This window comes from Akebia trifoliata, chromosome 10 (genome assembly GCF_017979445.1).
Source record: "Akebia trifoliata isolate Shusen 1 chromosome 10, ASM1797944v1, whole genome shotgun sequence".
Lineage (NCBI taxonomy): Eukaryota > Viridiplantae > Streptophyta > Magnoliopsida > Ranunculales > Lardizabalaceae > Akebia > Akebia trifoliata.
In genome coordinates, this window is record NC_141384.1 from 6890766 (window position 1) to 6911287 (window position 20522).

Below are 20522 nucleotides of genomic sequence, written 5' to 3' on the forward strand. Positions count from 1 at the left end.
TCGACTCCCAATATCCTTAACCATACCTAGAGATGGGGTCCATGGTGATTCATTTTCTTCCTTCAAGGAATTAGGGATGCATGGATTTTTCATCCAGGAACTTTTACAAGGGGATACATTAATTTTCTTTTAAAATTGATAAATTCCTAATTTGATGTTGTAATTTACACTTTGAAACAAGTTTATCAATAATGTGAAGGAGAAGAAAAATGAATCAGAAGAATTACCTAATATTTTTTTATCAACGTTGGCAAGAACTCAAAGGAAATTCTCACTGAAAATTGTGCGCATGGGATTTTTTTTTTTAATAACTAGAACCCCTTCTCTATGAAAGATGTGTATTTCGTGAAAGAGGCACACATCCATCCCCAGAGAAAACCGGTTAATAAATATTGAAGATTTATTAGCTAATCCTAAGGACCACATGCCAATGTGGCACCCAAAATTACCATCAGGTGCCACGTGTATATAGAGCATGAAACTTTATGAACTTTCAAAAAAATAAAATTGAAAAAAGATATTTTTTTTCAACATTATATTTAAATTTTAAATTTGGGAATTAAAGAGGCTGTTCATTTTCAAATTAAAATATATATATATATATATGGGAAATGTTCAGCAACAAGCATTTTGGCAAAATATTTTTCAAAACATGGGTTAGAGGTTTTGGAATGGGCTGATTTTTGGTGAGGATGATCTCTACGGTGAGGAGATCATCATCACCAAAAATCGGCCCATTCCAAAACTTCTAACCCCATCAAAAATGGTTTACAAAAAATGGACGGTCCACGATTTTTCAACTTGTAAACTGAGGCTAGAAGTTTTAAAATGGATCATCCTCACCAAAAGTCAGCCCATTCCAAAACCTCTAACCCATGTTTTGAAAAATATTTTGCCAAAATGTTTGTTGCTGAACGGGACCCTATATATATATATATATATATGGGTCAAGTTCCTACGACCCTTATTACAATTCACATTGCGACACCGTGTTTTGTCTTATATGGGCAAAAATGTTTGGAATGGGCTGATTTTTTGTGAGGATGATCTCTATGGTGAGGAGATCATCCTTGCCAAAAATCAGCTCATTATGAAACTTCTAGCCCCATGTTTACAAGTTGAAAATTTTTAGACTGTCCAATTTTTGTAAATCAATTTTGATGGGGTTAGAAGTTTTGAAATGGGATGATTTTTTGCAAGGATGATCCCCTCATCGCAGAGATCATCCTCAGTAAAAATCAGCTCATTCCAAACCTTTTTGCCCATATAAGACAAAAATGGTGTTGCAATGTGAGTCGTAATAAGGGTCGTAGGAACGTGACCCTATATATATATATATATAGGGTAGTTCAATGGCAAACTTTTTGGCAAAACATTTTTCAAAACATGAGTTAGAAGTTTTGAAATGGGCTGATTTTTGGTGATGATGATCTCCTCACCAAAAATCAGCACATTCCAAAACCTCTAACTCATGTTTCACAGGTGATTCTTTTACCTGAGGGTCAGGCTTAATGAAAGCAGCGTGCCTGAAGTATATACTCTCTTGTAGATAATTAATTGATAATGAACTTGAATGGAAATATTATAACGTTGGTCCAAATGACACCTGATTTACAGTCGAGATTGGGTTTGAAAAGAAAATTTTCTGAGATATATATATATAGGGAAATGTTCAGCACCCTAAGTTTTACCACACACTTTAACAAACGTTTTTTGTCCTACATGGGTTATAAGTTTTGGAATGGGCTGATTTTTTGTGAGGATGATCTCTATGATTAGAAGATCATCCTCCCCAAAAATCAGCCCATTCCGAAATGTTTAGCCCCACGTTTACACGTTGAAAAATCGTGGACCGTCCATTTTTTGTAAACCATTTTTGATGGGGTTAGAAGTTTTGGAATGAGCTGATTTTTGGTGAGGATGATCTCCTCACCATAGAGATCATCCTCACAAAAAATCAGCCCACTCCAAAACTTCTAACCCATGTAAGACAAAACACGTTTGTTAAAGTGTGTGGTAAAACTTAGGGTGCTGAACGGGACCCATATATATATATATATATATATATAGGGTCCCGTTTGGCACCCTTAGTTTTACCACACACTTTAACAAACGCGTTTTGTCTTACATGGGTTAGAAGTTTCGGAATGAGCTGATTTTTGGTGAGGATGATCTCTATGGTGAGGAGATCATCCTCACCAAAAATCAGCTCATTCCAAAACTTCTAACCCCATCAAAATTGATTTACAAAAAATGGACGGTCCACGATTTTTCAACGTGTAAACATGGGGCTAAACATTTCGGAATGGGCTGATTTTTGGGGAGGATGATCTTCTAATCATAGAGATCATCCTCACCAAAAATCAGCTCATTCCAAAACTTCTAACCCATGTAGGACAAAAAACGTTTGTTAAAGTGTGTGGTAAAACTTAGGGTGCTGAACATTTTCCATATATATATATATGGGAAATGTTCAGCAACAAACATTTTGACAAATATTTTGGCAAAACATTTTTCAAAATATGGGTTAGAGGTTTTGGAATGGGCTGATTTTTGGTGAGGATGATCTCTACGGTGAGGAGATCATCATCACCAAAAATCAGCCCATTCCAAAACCTCTTACCCATCAAAAATGGCTTACAAAAAATGGACGGTCCACGATTTCCCAACTTGTAAACATGGGGTTAGAAGTTTTGGAATGTGCTGATTTTTTATGAGGATGATCTCCTCACCATAGAGATCATGCTCATCAAAAATCAGCCCATTCCAAAACCTCTAACCCATGTTTTGAAAAATGTTTTGCCAAAATGTTTTGCCAAAATGTTTGTTGCTGAAAGGGACCCTATATATATATATATATATATATATAGGGTCCCTTTCAGGGACAAACATTTTGGCAAAACATTTTTCAAAACATGGGTTAGAGGTTTTGGAATGGGCTGATTTTTGATGAGCATGATCTCTATGGTGAGGAGATCATCCTCATAAAAAATCAGCCCATTCCAAAACTTCTAACCCCATGTTTACAAGTTGGGAAATCGTGGACCGTCCATTTTTTGTAAGCCATTTTTGATGGGTAAGAGGTTTTGGAATGGGCTGATTTTTGGTGATGATGATCTCCTCACCGTAGAGATCATCCTCACCAAAAATCAGCCCATTCCAAAACCTCTAACCCATATTTTGAAAAATGTTTTGCCAAAATGTTTGTCAAAATGTTTGTTGCTGAACATTTCCCATATATACATATATATATATATATATATATATATATAAGATCAGGTTCAAGGAACATATGTAAAAATAATGTAACATTAATGAATTTTTAAGATATGGGTTAGAAGTTTCTGATTGAGCTGATTTTTTGTGAGGATGATTTCTATGATGGGAAGATCATCCGGAAAAAGAAAAATCAGTCCAATCTGAAACTTCTAATCCCATTAAAAGTGATTTAGAATGTGGACCGTCGATCTTTTATCAATTTTTATCAATAATTTGTAAGTCAGTTTTGATGGATTTAGAAGTTTCAGATTGAGCTGATTTTTTGTGAGGATGATCTTCTCATCATAGTGACTATCCTCACAAAAAATCAGCTCAATCCAAAACCTCTAACCCATATTTTGAAAAACCATTGTTTTTACATATGTTTTTCCATGTCCCTTGAACCGTATATATATCTCAGAAAATTTTCTTTTCAAACCCAACCTCGACTGTAAATCAGGTGTCATTTGGACCAACGTTATAATATTTCCATTCAAGTACATTATCAATTAATTATCTACAAGAGAGTATATGCTTCAGGCACGCTGCTTTCATTAAGCCTAACCCTTAGGTAAAAGAATCACCTGTGAAATTTATCCGAAATATGTAAATTCATATACTATTCTAGTTTTGTATTTTGGTAATAAGAAAATCATCATATGTATGGTGGTTTTTTTGATTTTCCATTCCTTGTGATACGTGTTGCAGTAAATGTGGATTGCAATAAATGAGCAACTCCGATCATCTTCTCTAACAAAGAATTTGAGTTTCAATCGTCTTCTCCGGTAAAACTTTTAAGTCTCCAATCATAGTCTTGTGTCGTCCTAACCTGAAAAGACATTAGTAGAGTGTCGGCTAAGGAGTCTCTGACAATCAAGTTAGATCTTTGTTAATTGCAAAGAAAAAAAAAAAAAAACAGAGAACATGTACAAGAGAGTTGTTGTTTGATTGTGCTATCTTCTTTCAATGGGAGAAGTTTCCCTATTTATAGATTGAACTCATTAAAAGAGATAGTAAACTCAGTTGTAACCACTCACTCCTATTCTCTTGCATTTATAGTAATAAAAATCATGATGTTTTGAAGATAATAAAGACCCACTCCTCATGGTTCTTGTAACCTACATGAGGAATGATCTTAAATATCTAACTACTCTAACTTTGTGATTGTTCAATTTTTTGAGTTGACTCAATTGAGTTATGTATCTGCGACTCTATCAGATACCATGTGTTTTTTACCTTGGTAGTAAAACATATTATAATGACCTTTGTTACTTTGGTAGCTTTATGATCACTAGTTATAAGGTTTTATTATGTTGCTACTTGGATAGCTTCACACAATTCCCTTAGTATATCAATCTCCTCAAAAGTAAGAAGAGGAGTAGTAATAATAGTAGTAACAACATTAGTAATATCAACTACTGAGCAAGAATATGAGAAGAAGAAGTAACATAAGCTATTGTGCAGAAGCAAGAGAAAAAGAAGTAGCAGCATAAGTTGCTGAGCAATAGTAGGACAAGAAGAAGAAGTAGCAATAGTAATAACTGTTGATGTTGACAAAACTAAGTCAAATCACTTTGGTATTTGAAAGAAGGGTCGAATGAAATAGCAAGGGGTCGACTCCTTGAGTAGCTCAGACCTCTTTCGGATGAAAATAACAAAGGGTCGGCTCCTTGAGGAGGTTGAACTTTCTTTGGACGTAATAGCAAGGGGTCGACTCTTTGAGGAGGTTGAACCACCTTTAACTGAGAATCAAATAATAAAGTTCGACCTCACCAAAAATCAGCTCATTCCAAAACTTCTACACCTAGTTTACAAGTTGAAGAATCATGAACCGTCCAATTTTTGTGAACCAATTTTGATGGGGTTAGAAGTTTCAAAATGGGCTGATTTTTTGTGAGGGTGATCTCCTCATCATAAAGATCATCCTCACAAACAATCAGGCGGTTCTAAAACTTTTAACCCATACATTGAAAAAATGTTTGGCATAAAGTTTAGCTCTCTTTAGGAACTCCGAACACCACCCTATATATCTATGGGTCAGGATCCGTAGACAACATTCTAGACAACGTGTTTTGTGTTATATGGGCAAAAAGTTTCGGAATGGGGTGATTTTTTGTGAGGATGATTTCTATGGTGAGGGTATCATCCTTGCAAAAAATCAGCCCATTCTAAAATTGTTAGCCCCAGTTTACAAGTTTAAAAATTGTGGACCGTTTATTTTAACTGTTAGTTTGTAACCACTTTTCATAAGGTTAGAAATTTTAAAATCAGCTGATTTTTTGTGGGGATGATCTACTCATTATAGAGATCATTCTCACAAAAAAAATTTGTCATATATGACAAACCGTTGTCTATAATATTATATACGGAACACTGCCCTATATATATATGCCACAAAATTTCTCAAAATATGTTAATTGGCCATCAAACTCTTTGATTGAAAGTTCTTTAAAAGTCGAACGAATAGAGAATCATAAGATCATCATCTTTTCCTTTTTTATGAATGAAATATTAAAGAGTCGTGCTAGAGTAATATTGTGGGGGACATTTCTGACGTGGAAGTGTGTAGGAGCTATATGTGCTTTTCATTGAAATACAAGTGAGATCTCAAAGAAAAGCATCTATGGCTCCTACATACTTCATATCAAAAATGTCCCTCACAATGTTACTTTAGCATTATCCAATATTAAAATTTAAATCCCTATAAAGCATGATTAGGTATAGAGAAGAACTTAATTTATCAAGATTAGGGATTCTTAGAAAAAATGGCAATTCACATACCAAAATTTTGATATTAAGTTCTATATTGGTTATTCTGAAGTGAAGCACAATCAATCTCTCATGCTACATCAAATAAATGGCCTAGAAAATGCTCAAAAGTACAAAATTGATTTTTACTAAAGAAAAGAAGCATATTTTCCTTAGAAAAATGTTTGCGTGTTTACTTACCACAACATTGACGTCCAAGCTCTGGATTTGGTTCGTCCTAAGCCAAGCACAATCAAGATCAAGATCTTGGAGTTACTGTGATCTGATCATCAGAGATGAAAAATCCCTTAAATATTTAAATTCCAACATAACATGAGTGCTTTTATAATTCCTTCAAGTCATTTCATCCAAAATCAGGCAAAAGACAATAAAATATGAGCTTCTTCAATACCTACGAGCTAGACAATTGAATAGAACTACCCCATGCATTACCATCAAAAAACTTTCCAAGTCTGTAATTTCAGATTTTTCTTAATAACACTGAAAAGACAGAAGAAAAAGAGTAAAGATTGTAAACATGTGGTGGTGGGACAATTTTGTGTAATTTCAAAAGTCCAACAATATACTGATCCCAAACTTTAAATTTACATAAAAAAAAAAAAAAAATATATATATATATATATATATATATATATATATATTCAAAACATGAGTTAGAAGTTTTGGAATGGGCTGATTTTTCATGAGGAGATCATCCTCACCAAAAATCAGCCCATTCCAAAACTTCTAACCCATGTTTACAAGTTGAAAAATCGTGGACCATCCATTTTTTGTAAACTATTTTTGATGGGGTTAGAAGTTTTGGAATGGGCTGATTTTTGGTGATGATGATCTCCTCACCGTAGAGATCATCCTCACCAAAAATCAGCCCATTCCAAAACTTCTAACTCATGTTTTGAAAAATATTTTGCCAAAAAGTTGGCCATTGAACAGGACCCTATATATATATATAAAGAGAGAGAGAGAGAGAGAGAGGAGAGAGAGAGAGAGAGAGAGAGGATTTTTTTTTTTTTTATTATCGTGGGTGCAACATTTAGGTGAAACTACTCCCACGGTCACACAAGATAGTCATATAAATGAATAAAAAGAATAGGAAATGTAAGAACCAAAAAAATCACTCCTTGGGATTAGTAAAATTTCCAAATATTGGTTTTTGGATCCGGTTCAACCCGTCCAACCTAAATCCAAGTGGTTTGGTCACTCAAAGGGTCCAACCCATTATAAATCCATGCCTCAACCAGTTCGACCACAAGGGGATTCGACTCATTATTTCATCATAAGGTGGTTCGACCTCCAGAGGAGCTGACCCCTTCAATCATTCAATCACAAGGTGGTTCGGCCTCCATAAGAGTCGACCTCTTCATCCTCTTATCCATAAAGTGGTTTGGCCTCCCTTTGGAGCCAACATCTTCATTCATTATCTCATAAAGTGGTTCGACCTCATCAAGGATCCAACCTTTTGTTATTTTTATTCGAATGAGGTTCGACTTCCTAAAAAAGTCGACCTTTCGCTATTTCATATATAAAAAATTCGGCATTTTCTAGAAGTCGATCCTTTGCTATTTCATTGGAAGGAGGCTCGGCCTCCCCAAGGAGCCGAACCCTTGCTATATCGTCTGATCATTCTCCCTGACACTTAAATGATTTGACCAAGTTATGTCAACAACAGTAGTAGCTGCTACTATTTTTTCTCTTCTTCTTTTGCTCCTGCTTAGTAGCTTATGCTACTGCTTCTTCTTCTTCTTCTTTTACTCTTATTCAATAGCTTATGCTAATGTTTCTTGTTCTTCTCATACTCTTTCTCAGTAGCTGATACTATTAATGTTGTTACTATTACTATTACTTCTCCTCCTACTTTTGGGAATTACTCTAAGAAGATTGATATAGCAAAGTATTATAACTAGTCACTATAAGGTTATCCAAGTAGTAAAGTTCATTACGATATGCTCTATCACCAAAGTAAAACACACATAAATGCCTGATAGAGTTGCAGACACATAACTCGACCAAGTCAAATCGAGAAATTGACCTATCACCGAGATGAATTAGCTACAAAGTAAAATTCACTTCTCTTGTCAATTACAAAAGTCAACAGAGTGGAGCTTTAAAGCCACTAAGAGTCTAAAGAGTGGGTCTTTAAATTCATAAGGACATCATGGGTTATTAAGGCTTAGACATCATGGGAAGAATTTAAATGTTTTAAGTTAATGAGCCAACTCTATAAATAGAGAGACTTCTCCCATTTAAACCCAAGTCACAACACACTATAATTCTCTACCCCAAAATTCTTTCTCTTTACTCTACAATTTATATCAAGCACTAACTTGATCGTCATAGGCTCCTTGGCTGGTACCACATCAATGTCCTTTTAGATTAAGGAGATTGAAGAGTACAATCGAAAACTTAGAAGCATCATCGAAAAAGACGATCGAAACTTAGAAACTTCAATGGAAAAGAAGACCAGAACTTAAAAACTTACTGAAGAAGAAAATTAGAGTTGATCATTATTTGTATTTAATATAACACATCTCAAAGAGTGAGAGATCTTAAAAAATCCCCCACGGGAAGAATGGTTGTGTACTAAAAAAATTAACTACTAAGGTTTATTCAAAATTAGTTAATTATTTAATGTGGGTCTCATTCTCTTTTAACTCCACAAGGAAAAAAAATTTACCATTCTCAAGAATAAATCAATTATTCTTGAAGTTATCTAGCTACCCAACTATTATGATGTTTGTGCACTTTCATTTAACAATGAATATTTTGCCAAATTGTGGTGAAATTATAAAAGAAAGTAGAAACTCAATAATAAGTCTCTTTATAATTATGAATTAATTTTCAAACATGTGAAAAAGATAATTGTGATGCCCATACAACAATTTACAAAAGGTTGTCAAGGAAAATTGACAATAAGAAAACTAAAATGTACTTTCATGGAATTAGTATAAAAAAAATGTAATTTCATAGTCTTCCTTCAATGATGTTCATAAGTACAATCCATGCCAAAAGAGTGACAAATAGGATAGTCATCACTCTAAATGAAAGAAATTTAAAACAAATAATGACCTACAGAACAAAGTCAATAGTCATTAATAGCAAGTAAATACATCTGAAGTACTTTGTAGATAATATCGTGGAACCAAAGGAATCAAATAGGTGAACATGTCAAGAAAATCAAAATAAAAATTAGAGAAACACAAAAAATATAAAATGAAAACAATCAGACTAGTTAGGCCTTGTTCTTTTGAGCTTTAGGAGCTAGTTTATTTTTTTGCTTTTAAACCAAAAAAATTAGATAAATGATGTTCGTTTGGACTTTTTTGACTCCTGTGGATTTTAATTGAAACTCAAAAATAACTCCTAAAAGAAGTTGTCTAAGAGGGACTTCTTCAAATGACTTTTGTGGGAAGTTAAAAATGTAAAATAATTTAAGTGTAGTTACCAAAATACCCTTCATCTTTAATCAAATTTTCAATCAAACTTAACTTTTAAAAATAAAATTACTAAAATACCCTTCATCTTTACCAAAATACCCTTCATTTTTTAAAATATCCTTTATTTTTATCAAAATGCCCTTCATCTTTAATCAAATTTTCAACCAAACTTAATCTTAAAAAATAAAATGAAACTATCAAAATATCTCTCATCTTTACCAAAATATCCTTCATATTTTCTAATTACCAAAATACCTGTCATCTTAATCAAAATACTATTTATCTTTAATCAAAATTTCAACCATTTAACCTTAAAAAATGAAAGGAAATTATCAAAATACATTTCATCTTTACCAAAATACCCTTTATTTTTATCAATTACTAAAATATTCTTCATCTTTAATCAAATTTCCAACCAAACTTAACTTTAAAAAATAAAATTACCAAAATACCCTTTATCTTCCAAAATACCTTTCATTTTTATCAAAATACATTCATCTTTAATCAAATTTTCAACCAAACTTAATCTTAAAAAATATAAAGAAATTACCAAAATACCCTTTATCTTTAATCAAAATTTCAACCAAACTTAACCTTAAAAAATAAAAGTGAATTACCAAAATAATCTTTATCTTTCAAAATATCCTTCATCTTTAATCAAATTTTCAACCAAATTTAACCTTAAAAAATAAAAATAAAAATAATCAAAATACCATTCATCTTTACTACTAAGACCAAAAGCAATTCATCATCACTATTTTATTACCAAAACACCCTTCATCATTATGTAGATGTTGGATTTTGTATTATGTAGGTATTTTCTTTATCATACGTTCATTTTTAAGATGAGATGCTATCGAAATTTCGATAAAAATATAAAATTTATAAATTTATTTAAATTAAAAATAATTATTTTTAATTTTTTAATATATATATATATAATGTAATTATATATTTATTAAGTTATTCTATTCATTTTTTGTGTATTCTAAGTGCATTATCAACATTAAAGGTATTTTGACCATTTTACTAAAATCCAACAATAAAAAATTGTCAAAAGAATTTCAATTTCTGATTTATGTATTTCTATAATGAACAAGCTTCTACTAGATGTGACTTTTAAGACTCTGAGTTTTTACTTCTTCCAGAACTAATTTCTGGAACTGAAACTGACTTTTATAAAAAACAGACTCTTAACTTATCTGAAATTGAATCTCATAGGCACAACAACAAAAAAAAAGACTCTAAATCATCAATCCAAAATCAGGGGAAAAAAGAGTTTTATAAGCATTTATAAATATTCTCATAACACTTTATAAAAGTCAAAATAATATAAATTATTTTTAACTTAAAATAGACCATCCAAGAGATAAGCACAACAAACTTAATCAAACTTCTTTATCCATTAGCTTACAAACATTATATATTATCTTTACTCTTAATCCTTCATTCTATTATATCAAATCCAACCAATCCATTATTAAAAAAATAATTTAAAAAGAAAAATCAAATAAAGGAATATGTTTAATAAAACCAACTAATGGTTTGAAGTTATTTCCAACCATGATTTTTAGTAAAGGAATATGTTTAATAAAACCAACTAATGGTTTGAAGTTATTTCCAACCATGATTTTTAGTAAAGGAATGATTTTTAATCAAATTTTCAACCAAACTTAATCTTAAAAAATATAAAGAAATTATCAAAATACCCTTTATCTTTAATCAAAATTTCAACCAAACTTAACCTTAAAAAATAAAAGTGAATTACCAAAATAATTTTTATCTTTCAAAATATCATTCATCTTTAATCAAATTTTCAACCAAATTTAACCTTAAAAAATAAAAATAAAAATAATCAAAATACCCTTCATCTTTACTACTAAGACCAAAAGTAATTCATCATCATTACTTTATTATCAAAACACCCTTCATCATTATGTGGATGTTGGATTATGTATTATGTAGGTATTTTCTTTATCATATGTTCATTTTTAAGAAGAGATGTTGTCGAAATTTCAATAGAATTATAATATATATATATATATATATATATATATATATATATATATATATATATATATGGGTCAGGTTCAAACGACAATCATTTCAACACACATATAGACAACGTGTTTTGTCTTATATGGGCAAAAATGTTTGGAATGGGCTGATTTTTTGTGAGGATGATCTCTGTGGTGAGGAGATCATCCTTGCCAAAAATCAGCTCATTATGAAACTTCTAGACCGTCCAATTTTTGTTGAAAAATTATAGACCGTCCAATTTTTGTAAATCAATTTTGATGGGGTTACAAGTTTTGGAATGGGATGATTTTTTGCCAGGATGATCCCCTCATCACAGAGATCATCCTCACAAAAAATCAGCCTATTCCAAACATTTTTGCCCATATAAGACAAACAGTGTCGCAATGGTTGTTGTAGGAACCCGACCCATATATATATATTTATTAAGGTACTTTATTCATTTTTTGTGCATTCTGGGTGCATTATCAACATTAAGGGTATTCTGACTATTTTACTAAAATCCAACAATAAAAAACTATTAAAAAAACTTAAATTTCTGGTTTATGTATTTCTATAACGATCAACATTTTGTTGGATGTGACTTTTTAGACTCTGAATTTCTACTTCTTTCAAAAACCAACTTCTGAAGTTGAAATTGACTTTTGTAAGAAACAAACCCTTAACTTATCTAAAATTGAATCTCATAGACAAAAAAAAAAAAAATCTAAATCATCAATCCAAAATCAGGGGAAAAAAGAGTTTTATAAGCATTTATAAACATTCTCATAACACTTTATAAAAGTCAAAATAATATAAATTATTTTTAACTTAAAATAGACCAATCCAAGAGATAAGCACAACAAACTTAATCAAACTTCTTTATCCATTAGCTTACAAACATTATATATTATCTTTACTCTTAATCCTTCATTCTATTATATCAAATCCAACCAATCCATTATTAAAAAAAATAATTTAAAAAGAAAAATCAAATAAAGGAATATGTTTAATAAAACCAACTAATGGTTTGAAGTTATTTCCAACCATGATTTTTAAATCATATTCTTGTCTCACTCCCATCAATATCGAATTGACTTATCTGAGTCATCTCGTCACACATGAAATATAAAAACAAGAAGACTCAGTTTTCAACCCATTTAAGTCATTTTATATTAATAATCTCTATTACAAAAGCTTAGGTCAGTAAGACACGTCGCCACTTTGAAAAACACATGAGTAGATGTAATATTTGACAAAAACGTTAGGTCCATCTCTAAATCAACCTAATCTTAGAAAAGTACAAGTCGCCCCATATCGTTACTGTTATAACGGCAGTTAAGTATTATTTTGAAGAATGTGCAAAAGTTAGGCTGAGATGAGATGAGATGAGATTTGAAGGTTTAATTGTGACATTGAATCTTTACCAAATTATCACATGCAATGCATGTAGTATCACCTCATCATCAACACGAATTATTATGTCCATTTATTCCTCGTGATTCTCTTTATTTCATTCAAAATTGAATGTTTCGAACATGGTGAGGGGTAATTTGGGTAATTCATAGTTTTTTTTTTTTAAATTTTGGAGAATGTCGTGGTTGGTTCTTTTTTCCATAAAAGCTTCCTTTTAATCAAATCGAATAATTATACGTGGCGTACTGTAAGCCGCCTATTAATAACCGATTCTTTTCTCCCACGTGTCAGACGTTATGTCCGTGTTTACTCTGACTTTTGGTTTTTCTTTTTTGTGGTTATTAAACTGAATCTGTTATGATGAGTCACACGTGTAGATGTCGTTGTAAATTTGCCACGTCATCATATACACTTTGTAAGGTGAAGAGATGCACCATGCACGCAATCAACCACTCCTCGCCACCTCTTGACCTTCTTTTAATTTTTTATTTTATTTTTTAAGGAAGAGTTGCTATTGCCAACTCAACTTTTACTTATTACACCCCAATTTCTTAAAACACACTCTTCGAATATTACAAAGATTTGGCTCAAATTATTATTTCATTTCTCAATCATTCACTTTCTTTCTTTATTTTTAATTGGATTGTAATTAGTAAAAAAATAGTAGTGCCAATAACATTTATATATATATAAATGTAGAATTCTTTGAGATATGTTTTCTCGTGATACGAGTAAAAACCATCTACGATTATGTACGCATGTCCATGTCAGAATTGTGAGAATCACAATAAATCTTGAGTCACCCCAACTCGACTCTATTACCACATCATTATTATATAGTAAAAGATCACTTGTGTTTATTTATTAGTGCTGTCTTAATATCATTGCCCATTATAAAATACCCTTATAATTAGAGTTGTAGATCAATCGGATCAGACCCAAAATCCGAACCACTTTGGATCTAAAACAAGGATTTGATTTTATGATGTTTGGATTTGATGTTTATCAGATTGATTTTGGATGAACCATGTCTCAATAGGGTATGAGTCTAATAGTGTAAAATGTGAGATAATATGTAAATTATATTATAAGTCTTTTTTTTTTTTAATATATGAAATTTATTTAAATTTTGTATATTACATCAGATTTGATATGATCTAGACCTGAAACATTTGTTATTAGATTTGAGTTGAATCCTAATATTAAGATCCAATAAGAATCCTAGTTGTTTTGATCCGATAACTTTCGATCTGGAAAAAGGGTTTGAATTTTGATAGGATTGCGATATGGAATTGATGCCTATCATGTCGATTCTAGATCAATCATGTCCTTGATTTTTTAGGTGATTGGTTCAATAAAATGTGAGAAAGTATGTAAATTATATTATATATTTTGTTTAAATGTATGAATTTAATTTTTTTACATATCAAATCAGATTTGATTTGGTCTAGATTCAATCCATTTTCTATTGGATTGGAGTTGGATCCTGATATTGAGATCCAACAAGAACGACGTGGATTGAATCCTATGCTTATGACAGAGGTTTCGGTCCGTCAGATCATCCCTAGATCCAATCCAAACCCGATCCATTCCCATAATTAAAAGAAAGATTGAAGTCACTCTTATTATACCATTACACGTGTCCTTTGGTCAACCCAACCGAATCATGGTATCATCGACACGTGGGCCTACTGGCTTCAAGTCAGACTCCTGATTTGATTACTGGTGTGCCCAAACTGAAATCAATTACTAGAGAAGCACTCAAGAAGAAAAAACATTGACATTAGTAAAAAAATAATGCTTTTTAAGAAAAATTAATATATAAAAAGAATATAAATCAATAATTAAGGAATAAATCATTATGATATGATATAGAATAATAAAATACATCATAAGGCTTTAGTGAAAATGAAGATTAGAAATTTTTTAAAGCCCAGATGGCAAACTTAATTATGTAAGTCTTGAAGTGGATGGAAACAATTAACAAGTGGTTTAATTAAATCTTGGATTTATGATGGTTAATTTTAAAAATTAGGGTTATGTTAAAAATTGTCAAAATTATTATTTGATAAAATTAAGGAGTCATATTTAAAATTATAGTAGAAAATAATGGACAAAAATATTTAAAAAATATCGATTTGATATTAGAAAGATAAGCTTTCGAGGCTTTCTCCTTAATAGCAACGTTTGGGGTAAGAGGAGATTTGCATCGAATCAGAAGCGTAAGATGATATAGCCCATAAAGAATTGATATATTTGTTAGAATCGTTCAATTTTTAAGCCAAAGACAATAAAATCAAAAGTAAGATCGTAGAGGCATACATTAGAAATAAAGAAGTACTTCAAGGTTTGTATGATCAAGATTGATCATATAAGCAGGTGTCAGTTAATTTAGTTGGTAAAGTCCTTAAGTGATGATACCAAAGACTTGGGTTCAAATCTCGTCAACATCGAATTACTGAACTCATTAAAAGTGAGCTAATCGGATAAATAAATAAATAAAAAAAACTAATCGTACAAGGTTCAATTTTAGTTGGGATAATTATAAAATTAAAACACTATTTATGATTGAGTGACAAACAATATCTTAAGAGACCGAGACCGTATAAACCATATCCCAAAGATTTGAGGTCTTTACAATTAGGTCTTGTATTATTGGATTTTTGAAAATATAGTTTTAAATCTTGTCAATCGAGTTGATATGAGACTCAACCAAGTCAACTCGACCTCGACTTGATTAGATTTCGAGGCGACACAATATCTAACTTGATGGAACACTAGCTCATGTTTGTCAGAATTGGATTCGTCCAACCCCAAAGAAGAACCTCATGTGGAAAAAGCTTCGAAGCGAGGCAACTTCAAAATTTTAAAGGAACCCTCTCCATTGAATTACATGTGGCATTTTCAAGGAAGTATTCAAAAATTTGGTGGAAATGTAAGGGTTTGAAATAAATTCAAAACACCACATGTCTTGTAATGAGGGGAGTTCCTTCAAAGTCAAATCATCTCATGTGGTTGGCTTAGGATTGCCAAGGGATCGGTTCCTATGAAAATTAGAATCATAACCATTATATTTTTTCAATTTCGATTTTTGCCAGTTTCGATTTTAAAATAAGTGGAACTGGAATAGTCAAAAATCATAAGTACTTGTCGGATCCGATTTTCAAGAATCAAATGGGAAAAAATATTTCAACATCATTACATAAAAAAAATTCCTTCTAAAAATTAATAAAGTATTTGTAAAGTATCAACTTAATAATAATTTTTTCCAATAAATAAATGATTTAATGACTTTTATTTTCAAAAATTAAAATTCATTTATTTAACAGATAATAATTTTAAAAAGAAATAACCCATTTTAAACTCCAATAATTAGTTTATATGAAATCTAAAGAATTTTTCCTGATATATGTTAATTTTAAAACATAAAAAATCTTCAATCATGTATAATGTAAAAAATAAATTGATTCTAGGTATCTGTGGGTACCCATTAAATAGAACCAAATGGTTACGGTTCGATTTCATATTAGATCCAGTTCTAATCGAATCCAATAAAAAAAGAATCTGAATCGAAATTTTTTAATTTGATTTCGATTCGGATCCGGATAAATGTGTACACTCATTGGCACATTCCTAAGCTGGCGGGGAGTGACTTTAATATTCTTGTCAAAAGTGGATGCTTTAAGAACTCATGGTGGAGATGAAATTGTTTAGACGCGTCTATGACGCTACGTAGTGCAAATTTGCCACGTGTAAAGCTTGGGGAGATCGTTTTGACTCTCATTGAGAAATTTGTTGTGGACACCACTCTAGTTGGGTGGAAAGACGAAGATATTTTGGGGGCAACTCAGCAACAACCATACAAACTTAGTCGTGGGTGTTTTCGCCACTCCTCTTTTTATCAAGTATACGGAACTTTTATGACAGATTTACCTGGCAGTCCTTTCTGTTGCAATTTTATTACAAAAAACTCCCTTATTTTATTAAGTTTGTTATTTCAACATGTTACCTTGATTAATTTAATAAGATTTCAAATCTTATCAAGTGTTATTGGACTCACATGGATTATCGAATTAACAATCCAACAACAAAGCGTTCTAGATTTTATGGAAAAATTTAAATTCAAAAGAAAAATTTTGAAAATCAAAAATTCCTTTTTGAACTTGATCGTAGGTGTTGAAAATGGATGATTATCAAATTTTTAAATTTAAAATTAAAATTCAACTTTGAAAATTAACCCTTTTTTATCATGTTTTTTATGCCACAAATTGATAAGGTTAGAATTCATTGGTAAAAATTAAGCTCATAAATTTGAATTTTATGGCGGGAGTCTGGGTTGTCCACTCCAACCTCTAGGGTCTCCTTGGTAACAAACTTGACCAAGTGAGGTTTGGGTTTGGTGGGTAACAAATTTCATAAAATAAGTTTTTTTTTTTTTTTAAATTATCAAAATTTCAAGGGACTTTTTATAATAAAAATGCAACTGTCGGTTATGTCCCGGTAAACTTCTTATATTTCCGTGGGCACTTTTATTCCAACATGAAATGACTTAAATACCCTTGTCTTCAATCTCTAATTAAAACCATTTATTTTATTGTTTGCTTTCGCCAAAACTCTGTCATCTTCAAGTTTTTAACTTTTTTGGGTTAATTATTTTATTGTCTGTTTTTTTTTTTTGACTAGGTGAATAAAGGGTTTGTAGTTAAAGGTGAGTTCAATGGTTTCGAACACAGTTGTGGGATCAACACTCCGCATGCCTTACCAACTTAGCTAAGTTGGCATCTTCTCTTATTTTTAACCTATTTTATCTCATCTTCAATATAATGTAGAAAATCATTGATTTTTTTACCGACAAATCAAGTTCCTATTTCTCCTAAAATCCTATCTTATTCTAAAAATTTGAAGATTGAAAAACATAAAATCTTACCATTTAAGACATATTTACTCAAAAGTTCCGACATCTTGAATTTGTTAACATCAACTCTTTTCCAAAAACACCATCTTGTTTTGGAGATTTGAATGTTGAAAAAGTTAGAATCTTATAATTGAAAAAAATTGGTTTTAAAAACAAGTTTAATTAAGGAACTTTATACAAAGACAATGGTATTTAAGTCATTTAAATATCTCAGAGAAATAGACCAAGGTCAAGGGGTATGTAATTAGTTTTAAAATATTGGGGTTCTCTCTAATATTCACTAAAATTTGGAGGGGTATGTCTAAATCACAATACATATTGTTTTGTTTTAAATAAGAGTGAGTTCGAGTTATTTGAGGGAGACGAGGTTCTGTGGACAGAGAAGACGCTCGAGAAGGAGAGGCGGAGCCTTCATACACATACTAAGTCCTCGCTTTCTTTTTTCCCAATCAAAATCTTCTTTGATACGCTTTTCTTCCAAAACCACATCTTTCTAAAACCACTCCTGGTTTTCCTCAAAACCACTTCTCTCTCTCTCTCTCTCTCATATAATAAATCCCTTCCTCCCAATCTTTCAAACTCAAAACCCTAAAATTTCACTCTCCAGATTTCCCGCGATACTCTCCCAACCGGAATTCGCTGCATTCTGGCCGAAAATTGTCGCCTGAATTCGAATTTTCTCTGCTCTAGATCGCCGGAAAACTGCTTCCAAGCCGTTTAGGGATTAGGTTTTAGCGAGATTTTTAGTGATTTCGAGATGAAATCTAGGGTTTGTGCGCTTTGTAATGGAGATGCTTCGCTGTATTGTGTGTCGGACTCTGCTTTTCTTTGTTGGAGCTGTGATTCTAGGGTTCACGAAGCGAATTTCTTGGTAGCTCGTCATGTTCGCCGGACTGTTTGTTCCAAATGTAAAGGATTCGACGGAAAACGTTTTTCCGGCTTTGGATTCCGTCCATGTCGTCAGATCTGCCGGTCTTGTTCATCGGAATCCGGTCACCATTGTTTCGATTCTTCTTCGTCTTCGACTTGTATCTCAAGCGCTGAATCCTTCTGTGCTTCTGCAACGAAACCGAAGAAAATCGATTTTGATCTTCGAAGGAAGAAAAAGATCGCAAGGTCGAGCTCTGTTACAGATGTTTCTAGTAAGAATAGATCGAAGATGAAGAAGAGAAATATAATGGTTGAATCTCGAGATTCATCGAAGGTTGATATGAAGGCGGAGGGCATTTTGGTAATTTGGTGCAGGAAACTAGGGCTAAATAGTATCTGCTCCGCCACTCTTGCGTCTCAAGCTCTCTCCCTATGTTCGCAGAAATTGACGAGTTTGCCCTTTCGGATCTCTCTTGCTTCGTCTCTCTGGTTCTCGTTGAAGATCTGCAAGGGAAGATCAGAGTACACGTGGCAAAATCTTAAGAAGCTTGAAGAGATATCTGGCGTGCCAGCTAAGCTAATCTTAATGGCTGAGTCGAAAATCTCTCCTGTTTTGAACATCAACCGTACGGCGCAGCAAGATCAAGAGGAAGGTTGGGCTGAGTGCTAAGATTGATCAGCACGTGGGAGTGTTGTGGAAGCTATGCCAATTCACACGTGTTAGTTAAAGAACAATATAATTTTTACGGAAAAAGTTCACATTAAAAGTCAAAATTTAAAGTAACATTTGATATTAGTTTTTTTTTTTCTTTAATCATAGGTTCTTTAATGTGAATTTGTAGTTTGTCTTTGAATGGTTTTGTATTAAGAGATTTAGATCGTGGAAAGGGATTTGATATATCATCTCAACTTAAATTAAGTTAACATATCTGCTATTGGCACCCCAAATTTTACTTATTGAAATTAATTATAAAAGCACTCTTAATTAATTATAAAAGCATTGTCACAAATTAATAAGGCTAACCACATCATAGTCTTACAGGAGTTAAAAGTTATGGAATCAGTTGATTTTTAGTGAGGGTGATCTTTATGATAAGGGGATCAAAATAAGTTTAAGAATTGTAAATCGTTCATTTTTTTTTTTTTTTTTTATAAATTAGTTTTGTTATAAATTAGTTTTGATAGGGTTAGAAGTTTTGAAATAGACTAATTTTTTGTGAGAATGGCCAAATGTGACTTCTAACTCATATAAGACAAAATAATTCAATTATAGTATGAATTTCCTTTATTAATTTGTGTGGTGTTTTTATAATTATCTTAAAGACAATAAGTAAAAGTTGGAGTGCCAATAAAAGATCTCATTTGTTTATGCTAGATGTCTATTTTTTGAGTTTAGGATTCTATATAAGTCTAATAATAATGATAAACAAGTATTGAAATTGTTTGAATGCATGTTATAATGTTGAGATTATAACTTGAAACAAACCTTAATAATGTTTGAATAGCGTGTTTTATTAAGGTTTGAATAGTGTGTTTTAAATTTTAGTTAGGGTGTGATAAATAATTTAAGAAATTAGAGTGTAATAAGTAAAATTTGACGTGTCAATAACAGTTCTCTAAGTTAAAGTTAAGGTAATTTCTTCCACTCAAATTGGAATTGGGCCAATGCATATCGATGGATAATTGAGAAATAACATATAAATAGAATGAGTGTGGTAAATAGGAAGTTATTGAGATGGAATAAGCGACGAAGTTTTAGAAGTTAAAATCATAATTGGGTAACGTGGATCTTAGATGAGAAAAATCTTTATATTCATGGGTTGAAAGTCAATCTACCTTTAAAA

The 20522-nt window shown here is 31.7% G+C and overlaps 1 protein-coding gene across 1 annotated transcript; it reads left to right on the forward strand.

The window, feature by feature from the left end:
• The first annotated feature begins 18154 nt into the window (after window positions 1–18154).
• LOC147393003 (B-box zinc finger protein 32-like) lies at window positions 18155–19576 on the forward strand. Its single transcript, XM_086456835.1, has one exon. The coding sequence runs from the start codon at window positions 18566–18568 to the stop codon at window positions 19346–19348; it is 783 nt and encodes a 260-aa protein (XP_086312961.1). The 5' UTR covers window positions 18155–18565; the 3' UTR covers window positions 19349–19576.
• The last annotated feature ends 946 nt before the right edge of the window (window positions 19577–20522 follow it).